This window comes from Pistacia vera, unplaced genomic scaffold (genome assembly GCF_008641045.1).
Source record: "Pistacia vera cultivar Batoury unplaced genomic scaffold, PisVer_v2 Contig364, whole genome shotgun sequence".
NCBI classification, from domain to species: domain Eukaryota; kingdom Viridiplantae; phylum Streptophyta; class Magnoliopsida; order Sapindales; family Anacardiaceae; genus Pistacia; species Pistacia vera.
In genome coordinates this window covers 1-12,833 of record NW_022196184.1, presented here as the reverse complement: position 1 = coordinate 12,833, position 12,833 = coordinate 1, and the positions used below count along the sequence as shown (strand labels likewise).

Here is a 12,833-nt window from a genome sequence, read left to right as displayed (position 1 = left end):
GCTCCTTCTCTTTCTCGCCACACTCTTTGGTGAGTCTGGCCACTGTCTTTTGGAGCTCTTTATTGTCCTCGCCTCTCTTCTCAAGCTCGGCTTTCTAAAAGTCCACTGTACGAAAGGCAGAATTTCTCTCTACCAAATACTAATTCGCCTGAATGTGGACTGCTTTCGCCTCTACGTCCAGAGCCACGAAGTCATGTTTCAACTTGGTATTCTCCTCCCTCAGCTCGTGGAATCCTTCAGCAGAGTCCATATTGATCTTTTGTTGGGCCATGTGTAAGGCAAGCAGGGACTATATGAAAAACAAACAAGAGTTAGCTTCATTTTTTCCGAAAATCATAAAAGTTAGGAAATCAACGGATTCTAAAAAGTTCTTGACGAGAACAAATTGTTTTACCTGGCTTTGCAACTAAAACGAGGTAGCCACCAGGTCCAGGGGTCGAGAAGCCACAAACTCCTCGAAGGCTGCAGCCAGTTGGCATTCTAGCAAGGTATACACCACCGGCTACAAGTGCTCTGATAGTTGCCCCATGGAATCCAACACAGGCGGGTCTGGTCCCGGAGGAACAGGCACCTCATCAACCCGTTGTTTGCCCGCTTTCCTTTGGGCAACCGCTACTTCCCCCTCTCCTCTACGCGAGCTCTCGCGGACCGCCAAAGTGCAAGGAGCACTCCTTAGGGGCACCCCCGAGTGGAAAGCCTGGTAAGGCTACAATCCCTCTAGTAGCATCCTGAAGCCCTCCGGCTCGGACTCCGACTCCTCCTCGGTAAGCAACTGTTTCCTCTTCCTGGTCTTCTGGCCTATGGTTTTCTGCTTCATGGCAGGAGTAGCCTCGAGCCGAGAAGTTTCTCCTCATCACTCCATGGATGTTCGCCTTTTGGCACTAATTTGTATCCCTCATATGGGGATATCGTCGGGGGTCACCTCTACTGGCTTGGTCGGGTCGACCCGGGGAAATACGAAACCCTAGTCCTCGTCGATGGCTTTGGAACCTTGGGTGGCATGATCGCTGCGCGCCATGGAAACATGTTAGCAAAAAGGTCACCTCAACCTAAAAAAAAAAAAAAAAAAGGGTCCTAAGTGTGAAGATACTTACGGGCTGCGGGTTCCAAAGATGCTTCTGGGTTGAAGAAACCGTACTTTCCTAAGTTGGCAGTAGTCATGAGCAGTCTTGCGTCACAACTCTATTCGGGTAGACGACAAACGTCACAATGCAGTTAAAGTCTGTCAGAGTCGTCGTCTTATTTTCTACAAATAGACAAAAAGTTCGTTAATTCACCTACCGAAGAGGAGCTGAAGAAAAAGGGGCAGTTCGCAAATCAAAGGAAAGGAAAATCTACTCGACTCCTTAAATTGACAAACACCATCGTATGCAAAAAAGAAAAATTTGGTCTCATAAGCCCCGACATTACTGGGGTAACCAAATATTCCTCCCTCGATTGAAAATTGCTTCGAGAGGTAAAAAGAGTTTTTATCTTTACTTTTCTTCAAATAGTAAGCACTGCGAGCTCCAGTGCTGTCAGCTCGCCAAGACCATTTTTGCCACATGTGATATACATAGTAACCGCTATCATATACGCATTAGACGTCAATTGTAATTGCGCGACCTCGGAGTGGTCGAGGATCGATTTGATGAAAGGGTGAAAGGTATTAACGCCCTACACTTAAAGATCGCCTTAGAGATCGCGACCATTCCCTTTGGGGGATTCCGAGCTGTGTACGTCCTGTGCTGATAGACATCTACGCTAAGCACGAACTGGTCTACCGTTTTCTGTATCTCGTCCTAGGTGGCCATTGATAATGTCTATTTCACGGGACCTGCTAAGGGCCCGACGCCTACGAGCTCGTCCCCTCGGCTGCTCTGGTCTCTGAAGTGTCCATTGCTCCTAAAGTCTGAAAAAGGGGTGACATGCAGAGATGACTTAGTCTCTGTACAGTATCCCGTATGATGACGTGGAAGAGCAAAAGAAACCCTAATTTACTTTCCTTAACCCCTAGAAAAACCCTAAAAATCCCTGAGAATGAATTCCTAAAAATCCTACCCCAAGTTTTCACTTTAAAAAAAGAAAAAAAAAGTTTTCTCTTTTTACCACTGTCTAGAAACATGCATCGTGTAGGTACCAGGCAGTTCATACCCACCATTACTGTAAAGTCAAGCTTTTAACCGAAATAAAAGAGGAAAATGAAGAAGAGTCCTCCTTCCCTCTTGATTGTTGGGGACGAACTTCTTGTCGTAATGACGAGTGCGCATCAACTGGAAGAAGAACAGACTCATTTCACAAGTGCAAGAGCTTTGTTTTTCTCTCTGAAAATGTGAGTTATGTGATAGAACTTGAAGCGAACCTGGGGTTTTATAGGGGGAAAGACGACGATTGGTTTCCTTAGCAAGCGACGCTTGGGCGGGATATGTTTCTCGCCATTGATTACGACCACGTGTCGTTAATCCGTGAAGAGTAACCTTCACGCTTCGTGGATGCCAATCGACATTTCCCTCCATTGGAGTAACCAAGCGTCGGCACGGTTATCTCCTCCACATTAAATGCGCCCTCATCCGCATTTAATGCTCTGAAAGGGAATATCGTTTTAGCATGGCTGACACTTATTGCATAACAAACACGTCTGTCAAAATAAAGTTTACTTTATTGACCAGACCAACTATCCAGCGCAACAGATAACATCTGAAGAGGTCGTTTGAGTAAAATACTCTTCTCCATGTATCGATTTTGAGACAATCATGTCTGTATGAGACTTGTTTTCGGCAAAAATGTGCTACGTATTTTCCGGTCGTGAGCAACGGATGAAGTCCAAAGCATGTTGGTATAGCACTGAGCAAGGTCCGACCCACGTCGCTAAACTTGTGGGGAAAGGCCGCCTCAGGTCGCTTGTGCTATTCTTAGAGACCTACGTTGCGACCTCTTTACAACTCGTTGGTCGGGTTGAACCACTAGTTTCACATCATCTTAACTGCATGTCTCATACAGCTCAATCAAGCATCACTCAAGATAAGTCAGGTCACGACATAATCATGAAGTTCTTAGGGTTCAATCCTTAAACCTTAAGAACTGGGGGACTTCTGTTACGCCTCAATCAAAGTTCAGGAAGGCTTTGTGCCGTCCAAACGCTGCCACGTCGCACAAGGACGGAAGAAGTAAGGCTGTCGTCAGCGTGGCAGGTGAAAGCTTGGCTTGTGAGTGGCTAGGAATTGTCCACTTGCCCAAGCCCTACGCAATTTAAGGATATCTCATGTACAGTCAACCAATGGGAAGCAAGGTAGGAATTGTTCCACACATACCCGACTGCAAAATCATGATTATTACCTTGAATCTCTCGACTATAAATAGAGGGCTCCTCTCTCATTTACAGGATCCAGACATTTTTAATCTTCTAAGAGCAGACTCTCTCTCTCTCTCTCTGTATTTAAATTCTCTCTAGATTGTAACTCAGCTCGTTGCTCGCGACGTGACTGTAATCATCCATCAATACAAATATAATGGATATAGGATTCGTTTTTTAGCATCCGAACCACTTTGAAAATTGTCTCTTGTTTATTCTTTCGTTGTACATTTCCATATCATGTGTAATTTCTAAGTCCGCTTAACACTTTTTGTTGGTGTCAAAATCAAACATCAATATTAACTATATATAATTATAAACATTGAAATAAAACATTTATTAACTCATTATATTATTAATTTTAAGAAAACCCTTACAGTCCATTACGACGAAATAAAATTTATTTTATTTCTAAAACTTTAGTTTAGAGAAGTTATATTATCTAATTAAACCGGAGGGGTCGAGACAAAACCCGTATATAAAGATAACATAACCGCAACCAAAATGGTATAACAGAGCTCCACTTATGGTTGGCGCCTTGAGTTCATGGCCACGACCACTACCATTCTCCAACCCCAAACCCCCTTTCTTCACTTTTTCTCTTCAGCCCCACCACCTAAACCCAAACCCCATTTCCTTCCCTTCTCCACCGCCGCTTCTGAGCCACTCCTTTCCTCACACCACCAACCACTTCTCTCTTCTTACCCTCTCAACACCCACAGCTCATCTTTGCTCAATTACACTACCACCAATATTGACCTTGACGTTGAGAGCTTCTTCACTTTGCTTCGCTTGTCCGTTCAATACGATGACGTTCCACTTGCCAAAGCCGTACATGCTGCAATCGTAAAACTTCAAGAAGAAGAATATACTCGTCTCGGTAATCCTCTTATTTCAGCTTATCTCAAACTGGGTCTTACTTTTGATGCTTATAAAGTGTTTAGTGCACTTTTAAATCCCAATGTTGTGTCTTTTACTTCTTTGGTTTCTGGTTTTGCGAAGTCGGGTCGAGAGGAGGAGGCGATTGAGCTGTTTTTTAGGATGAGAGATGAAGGTATTCAGCCTAATGAACATAGTTTTGTTGCTATTTTGACTGCTTGTATTAGACTTTTGGAGTTAAATTTTGGTTTACAAGTTCATGGTTTGATAGTCAAAATGGGTTATTTGGATAGTGTTTTTGTTGCTAATGCACTTATGGGACTTTATGGTAAATTTAGTGGATTGATGGAGTGTGTACTTAAAGTGTTTGATGAAATGTCTCAACGAGACATTGCGTCGTGGAATACTGCGATTTCTAGTCTGCTTAAGGAGCTTAAGTATGAGAAAGCATTTGAATTGTTTCGTGATATGAAAAGAACTGATGGTTTTAGAGTTGATTATATCACAATTTCGACCCTTTTAACTGCTTTTTCTGGGAATTTTGGTTTGACGGAAGGCCGAGCCCTTCATGCTCATGCTATTAGAATCGGGTTAGAGGGCCATTTGAGTGTCAACAATGGGCTTATTGGGTTCTACACTAAGTGTGGAAGTGTAAAAGATGTGGAAGTTATATTTGAGAGAATGCCTATTAGAGATGTTATTACATGGACGGAGATGATTGTAGCGTACATGGAATTTGGGTTAGTGGATTCTGCTGTGGAGACATTTGATATGATGCCTGAGAAGAATTGTGTTTCTTACAATGCTCTTCTAGCTGGATTTTGTAAGAATGGTAGAGGCATGAGAGTGATTGATTTGTTTGTTAATATGGTGGAGGAAGGTTTAGTTTTAACAGATTTCACTTTGACTAGTGTTATTAGTGCTTGTGGGTTGCTCGCAGAAGTAAAATTGAGTGAGCAAATTCATGGGTTCCTTTTGAAGTTCGGTTTTAGTTCAAATGCTTGCATTGAATCAGCATTGCTTGATATGTTGACAAGGTGTGGGAGGATGGCAGATGCTGATAAGATGTTCCACCAGTGGCCATCAGACCAGGGAAACTCTATAAATTGGACATCAATGCTATGTGGGTATGCTCGAAATGGGCAGCCGGAAAATGCAATTTTTCTTTTCCACCGTGGCCAATCAGAAGGACTAATGGTTATGGATGAAGTTGCAATAACTTCAGTACTTAGTGTATGTGGAACTTTAGGGTTTCTTGAGATGGGAAAACAAATCCACTGTCATGCTCTTAAGACTGGTTTTTCTTCCGATGTAGGAGTGGGAAATTCAATAACTAGCATGTATTTTAAGTGTTGCAACATGAATGATGCCATTAGGGCTTTTCATGCAATGCCCTCACACGATATAGTTTCTTGGAATGGTTTGATTGCAGGCCATCTTCTCTACCGACAGGGTGATGATGCCTTGAATGTTTGGTCAAGGATGGAGAACGCAGGCATAAAGCCAGATGCAGTAACTTTTGTTTTGATTATTTCAGCTTACAGATACACTAACTCAAATTTAGTTGATAGTTGCCGTAAATTGTTTCTCTCCATGAAAACCATTTATAACATTGAGCCCAGTTCAGAGCATTATGCATCCTTAGTTGGTGTCTTGGGATACTGGGGTTTCCTTGAAGAAGCAGAAGAAATGGTCAACAAAATGCCTTTTGAACCAAAGATTTCAGTTTGGCGAGCTTTGCTTGATAGTTGTAGAGCCCGCAAGAATACTACCATGGGGAAAAGAGTTGCGAAGCATATACTTACTATGGACCCACAAGATGCCTCTACATATGTGCTTATATCAAATTTGTATTCTGCATCTGGTAGATGGCGTAACTCTGAAATGGTCAGGGAGGATATGCGAGAAAAGGGGTTTCAGAAGCATCCAAGTAAAAGTTGGATTATTCATCAGAACAAGGTGCATTCATTCTACACAAGAGACAAGTCCCACCCACAAGAAAAAGAGATATATAGTGGATTAGAAATACTAATCTTAGAATGCCTCAAAGCTGGGTATCTACCAGACACAAGCTACGTTCTTCATGAAGTTGAGGAGTACCAAAAGAAGGATTTCTTGTTCTATCATAGCGCAAAACTAGCAGCAACCTTTGGGCTTCTGACGACCCAGCCCGGAAAACCCATTCGGATTTTGAAGAACATCCTTGTTTGTGGGGATTGCCATACGTTCTTGAAATATGTCTCAGATGTTGCTAGAAGAGAGATAGTTCTCAGGGATGCTTCGGGATTTCATCATTTTTCAGATGGACAGTGTTCATGTAAAGATTTCTGGTAGTTGATCAATTTACTAATCATCCAAAGCCAATCCCCTTCTTTGGACAGGTACATTATTGAAGTTTTGACATTTTCCCCTTATTTTTGGCAAATTGAAAAGTTTCAAGCTGTGTAGTGTATAGCTTAGATGTGTTTCAATAATTAAAATGTGTGATTCTTCATAATATTAGTCAATACAGGTATTTTGTTGAGGTCTTTCAAGGCTGTTGGGTAAATTGTCAGTAATGAAAATTTTGTTCAAGCCTATAAACAGAATGGAGTGAATGTTATCATAGTGTAAGCCTTGGATCAGAGAATGCAAATTAACATTTACACTTCAGGTGTAATTTTAATTGAGTTTAAATGATCAATTAATTCTATTTAAGGATCTCTAACTAGAGAAATGAGGTCTTCTTATGCTGGCCATTTTGTTCTTCTATTTGTCACATTTACACGCTGCGGTTACCTTCTTAAAATTGTCAAAATGAAGCTATAAACCAATTTGGGTGGCTCATGGAAGATGAGCTTGTCAGAGTAGAGTTTTTGTGAAAATTTTGTTACTTGTTTGGTTAGAAAAGTGCAAAAGAGTTTTTAGTATTAATTTAGCAAATATGGCTTTCTATATATAAGAATAAATCAAATTAAATTTATAAAATATAATAGGGACATTTTTAAAATTTTAGTACTTTAAATAACCTTTAAAAGAGCTTATGGGAGAACCTTACATTTCAGCTTTTCTTATGAACCATAAAATATCGTATTTAAAATCCTAAATGCAATCAAATAGCTTAAAACAAAAGTGTTTATAGCTTTAAATAAACTTTTTTAATCAATAGGTATGCCTAACTATTAGGGGTGTAATCTGAGTCTGAGTCGAGTTTTATCCTAATCGAGTTTGGCTCGAGTTGAATAGTGTTGAGCTCGAGTTTGACAAGCCCCAAAAATTATGCTCGAGCTGGCTCAAACTTAAGCTCGAGCCCTTGTAAAACAAGAAGATATTTTTTTTTTCCATGGGGTTCAGTTGATTAATTAGATTGGATCACAAAAAACACATTCAAGAATAAATTAGACAACAGAAGAACAAACCTGCTATCAGAAAACAATTTCCAAAAACAAAATAAAATTTCGATTACAGAAGATACATTAAAACACAAAGCGATTAGAAGAGGCAAACAAACAGATCATAAAAGTACAAAAGCCAGAATTAGAAACGAAAGTAGCCGAACAAGGAAAAGCACGGGAGAAGAGAGTTGTTGTTACCTCGGATCATGGGCAAATCGAAACGGCAGAAGGAACCGAAAAGTAAAATAGAAAAGTTGAGTGAAGGAAGAGAGAAAGGAGTTAAAAAGGACTTACAAGAGAAGTGAAACGCGGCTTTGAATGTCGTGAAGAGGGTGGGCGGTGTTGCAGAGAAGAGAAATAATAAGAGGAAATATAATTATATCTTCCGAGCCGAGCCACTCAAAGCCGTATCAAGTTGAATTAATATAATTATAATAAATAAGTAAAGCAGAGGTTCTACTCAAAATCTTGGCAATATAATCAGACAGTATTAGAGGATATAATTATAGAGGGAAAGAGGACAATTAGGAACAGGAACTAAACAAAATACTTTCTTATTTATTGTAACCGAATCCAAATTTAACAGTAATCTAATATCATGAATAAAAAAACTTCCTATGCTGAATTGATAAATCCTAAACCTAACTGCATAAAGGAAAAGATATAAATTCTAACAAACAGCTTCAACAGCTAATCGATATATCTCAGAATGGCAACCGGTTGGCCCCAAAAATGCTTCTGTCACTGGAATGGAACAACTCTCTTTGCCAAGACATGCCTGCCATTTAATGAGTGCATTTCCATCAAAACAATCTAAACTTTGAAGAAATGAAATAAGGTAATTGGCATAGTATTAGTATTAGTATTAGTATTAGTACCTGTTCAATCACTGATAAAGAGTTGGCTGATTCACATCTGCCTTTCCTAAATGATCCACAAGTACCCTCAGTTTCACCAAAGCTAGCAAATTTAATTTCGGAAAAAACTTTTCCTCCCTGGCATGATAGTTTCAGGGTGCTTCCCTCAAAAGCATTCGCACAAACTTTCCCTACAGTTATGGTTCCGATGTTCACAAGACTAGGAGTGCCTCCAATTTCCTCAAACAAAACCAGGACATTCTCTTCATTGTTGAGAAACTCTCGCGGAATATGGTACCTAAAATTGTCAAAGGAAATACAGAAGTGAGGCTCCAGATATTGTCACTCGAATGCGAAAACATATTAACATGATTCATAAACTTGATTACCATCGCATAGAGGGTTCTCCACAGTTCGTTCTGCAGTTCTCAGCTTTATAAGTCTGGTTGTAATAGCAAACTGAGGGACATCCATCTTTACCAGAAATATAGCTAGGCCAATACCGCCCGATGCTTTTGCCATTCACCCAAGCTTCTCCCTTGCCTAAGCCAAGCAAGTTCACCACTACAGGCTCCTCGCCGAGAGGGGATTTAAATGTAGTCTGAAAGAAAGTAATGTCAAGTCCAAAGATTTGTAATGAAATGAAGAGTTAATATCATACATGAAGAAAATATTACCTTGTACCAAACAAACATCTTATTCGTTGGCAGTCCTTCAGAACTCCATTCAGCTTCGTTTAGCTTTTGAGGATTGTAGGATTCTAATTTTTGACCTTGCAAACCAACCTTATATATCCATTCATTTGAAGATATGTCTTTGGTGTTGTTAGTGCTATGATCAATCAACTTAACAGGACCAAGAATTCCATCTGCTCTTTTATCAAAGTTGGCACCGTAGTTCTGAACAAATTCAAACATCAAGAAAGGTAAATCTTACATGAATTTCCAAACCGAAGCTTGATAATGTAATTGATGCTTACCGGCAATCCCACAGTAGCACTAAGCAGACTGAGTTGATTAGTCCCAAGAGTCAATTGAACATCTTGTTCAAAAACAAAGTCATAGTGACCATTTTGAGCCAATTTTGATCCTGAACAAGAGTTAATGTGATGTTCATGTGTTAGTTCTAGAAAATTGAAAAGCCAAATAATAATGAAATATTAATGCTCTTCATGCTTACCAATGTGCTTTGAGTTGAAAAAGGCATGAAGGATATGTCCACTGGTATTAACTTGCAGAGTAACGTTCTTGCCGACAAAAGCATCTTTCTCATCAACAACAATACTGAAAATATGAAAGAATTGAGAAATAATTCGCTTTTACTTAACCAAATATATGAAATAAATGAAAAATCAGTAGCAAAGCAAAGACAGAAAGACTATTACCTAGTCATATACCACAAGTAGTCACTGGTATCATTTGTTACAGCCTTTTGATCCAACAGTTCGCTTGTAGTCAAATCACTATCAACAACAGTGCCATACTTAATTTCCTCAAAATCCTCATTTTTCCAATCCCATTTCAAATTGGAGGGTTCCTCAGCATCATCAGCTGCATTAGGTTTCTTGACCATTATGGAGGTTTGGCTATTGACCTATTGATGAAACAAAACACAATTCATTCATTTTGATATCATCTTAGTCACAAGATGACTAATTTGACTGTGGAAACATTCACCTTAGCAGTGTTGTAGGCTTCTGTGAAGCAATCAGGAAGAATGGTAACAGACCACGCAGGAACCGTGTAATTTGTGTTCTCAAATTCAACAGTAAATGCATTTGATGAATTTGCATTTCCCAGAAAGCAAACTGATTTTCCTTGATAACTGTAAACAGTGGCCTACAAATAGAAAGGAGATCAATGTTAAGACTGCATAGCATATAACAATCCATATTAAAAAACACTACAAAAACTAGTACTTACCGACATCATATTTCCATAATCAATATCTCTTCTCTCACCATTCAGAAGAGCCTTCTGCACTGATATTAGGACTTCATGAAGTTCTTTAAGATGTCCCCATTTGGGTTGATTCAAATTTCCATATTCATCAAGGGGAGCATCATAGTCATATGAAGTTGTGATGTATGGACCCCCAGATGTATGGCCAAAATTGGTGCCTCCATGATACTAAAAGCATGAAAAAGAAAACATTAGCATACAAATTTCATAGCAAAATATTGTGATTTCTCTTTCAATATATGCTAACCATATAATAATTCATCAAACTGCCGCCATATTGGAAGAAACGACCAACAGCGAAAGCAAGATCTTCAGCAGGCCTGTGTGGATAAGAGTCACCCCAGCCCTTAAACCTGCAAAAGTTATTAACAAAATCAAGCCATTCAATTCATTACAACAACAATAATTTTAAGATTTTCAAGAGATTGAGAGGAAGAAAGTTAAGTTACCAGCCACTCCAGTTCTCAGTCCATATTTTAGGGCTATTTTTTCTGTTGGGGGAGAATTGATCACAGTAAAAGCCATTACATGTGTTAATCTGTATGAAAAATAAAACTTAATCAGATAAAGCTCTAGGAAAAATTAAAATAATGTGATAGAAAAATAAATGAAGTAGAGAACCATTGGCTCTGGAGCATCATCCTGTTGACACATGATCCAAGGAACACCAATGTTATAACTTTGAGCCAATTCAGCACACCAATTTACATAAGCCTTTCCATCTTCTCCATATTCCCACATTATATTTCCATATTCATTTTCAATCTGTACCAGAAATTTTATAAAATAAATAAATTTAATATTATTATGAGACAAACATATACAGAACAGGGAAAAATGGAAAAGAAATGTAGAAACCTGAGCAAGAATTATAGGTCCTCCTTGTGAAGCAAATAGCTTCTCATCCTTCATCATATTCACTATTAAGGTTGTGAAATTTTGCATCTCATTCTGAATGCAAGTTAAAAGAAAAGTACAAAATTAGTTTTAAAAAAAAAGATTATATATATATATATATATTTTTTTTTTTTTATAAAGAAATTATATAAACTATAAAGCAAAAATTTTGTACCTTAAAAACTTCATTATTTGTTCTAAGAGTAATGTTTGGCATATTATGCAACCAAACGGGAAAACCTCTGTAACAAATTGAAAAGAAAAAAAGAATCAAAATAATTATAAAAAAAGTAACAAATTATATAATGAATTGTAACTTATTATTATATCATAATTAATAAATCACCCAAAATTCCACTCAGCACAAACATATGGTCCTATGCGAAGAATAGCATGAAGCCCTTGATCTTGAATGGTTTTAATGAACCTAACAAGGTCAAGATTTCCTGAAAAATCATACTAAATCAAAGAGGAAAAAAAAGTCAGAAACCCATATTATAACCCCCAAAAAAAAAGGGTTAAAACATTGAAAGCAAGATAATTAATAAACCTCACGACGAGAAGGCTCATGAGCATTCCAAAATACATAAGTTTCAATGGCATTGAGGCCACCTTCTTTTGATTTCTGGATAAGGGATGGCCACATCTATATAGCACATAATGTATGCATTTAAAACATTAGAAAAGACAAAATAAAATTCTATAATGAAATAATAAGCTGAAAAAGTGATTACTTGAGGAGTGCTTCGAGGGTAATGAATGGAACCAGATAATATAAGTTGCCTTTCTCCATCAATCATCAGACTTGAACCATCATATGTAATCTCAGAAGCTGAAACAAAAGAAAAAATGGCACACAGCAAAAGAACAACAAGTGCATTACAAGGACTCATATTTCTGGACATTTTCAGAATGCTGTGAAAGTGTGAATTACAGTGAATATTGTTTCTGCATTTATAGTAGAGTTTAACAGAATGAGATAATTATGAAATGGTTATACTAAAGTTGGTGAAACAGAAAGACTAATGATACTTATCAGAATTTATCTCCAAGTTCTTTTAACATTTTTATAGTTATTTATCTTTATAGTAAGCATGAATTCAGGGGCGGAGGGTGGGGGGGTCAAGGAGGGTCAACTTGACTTTGAAAAATTCATGCTTACGATAAAGATAAATAAATGATCAAACTTTATAATTATCTTAAATGAAAACTGTTTCTTGATAGAGATAAATCCCATAAATTATCTCCCTGTAAACCTAGACTATATATAGTTTATATTATCTCATTTTCACTGAAAATATTTAGTAATATGGTATTATTGTTTTGCATAAAATGAGATGACTCGTTAGAGATTGCTGGTGGGAAGAATTAATTAGTTTGAAGAACAGATTTTCCTTTTAAGATATTATAAGAATTATCATTAACTCTATATAGTGATTTGGTACCATTTTGTTTCGGTATTTTTTATTTCTTTTGTTGATAATGATGAAGGTTAGATTTTGATGATCCGTTATCTATAATTATTAGCTATCTA

At 38.0% G+C, this 12,833-nt stretch overlaps 2 protein-coding genes across 2 annotated transcripts; one reads left to right on the top strand and one right to left on the bottom strand.

Moving 5' to 3' along the window:
• The first annotated feature begins 3,877 nt into the window (after nucleotides 1–3,877).
• Nucleotides 3,878–6,574, top strand: LOC116140164 (pentatricopeptide repeat-containing protein At5g03800-like). Its single transcript, XM_031425789.1, has one exon. The coding sequence runs from the start codon at nucleotides 3,878–3,880 to the stop codon at nucleotides 6,542–6,544; it is 2,667 nt and encodes an 888-aa protein (XP_031281649.1). The 3' UTR covers nucleotides 6,545–6,574.
• Nucleotides 6,575–8,254: 1,680 nt separating this feature from the next.
• LOC116140161 (beta-galactosidase 15-like) lies at nucleotides 8,255–12,114 on the bottom strand. Its single transcript, XM_031425785.1, has 17 exons — nucleotides 12,034–12,114; nucleotides 11,850–11,945; nucleotides 11,646–11,758; nucleotides 11,475–11,541; nucleotides 11,261–11,353; nucleotides 11,024–11,167; nucleotides 10,852–10,940; nucleotides 10,650–10,755; nucleotides 10,364–10,570; nucleotides 10,118–10,279; nucleotides 9,826–10,034; nucleotides 9,621–9,724; nucleotides 9,421–9,530; nucleotides 9,119–9,340; nucleotides 8,831–9,042; nucleotides 8,463–8,739; nucleotides 8,255–8,362 (listed from the first exon to the last, which is right to left on the bottom strand). Exons 1-17 carry the CDS (start codon nucleotides 12,097–12,099, stop codon nucleotides 8,255–8,257), a joined length of 2,385 nt encoding a protein of 794 aa, XP_031281645.1. The 5' UTR covers nucleotides 12,100–12,114.
• Nucleotides 12,115–12,833: the final 719 nt, after the last annotated feature.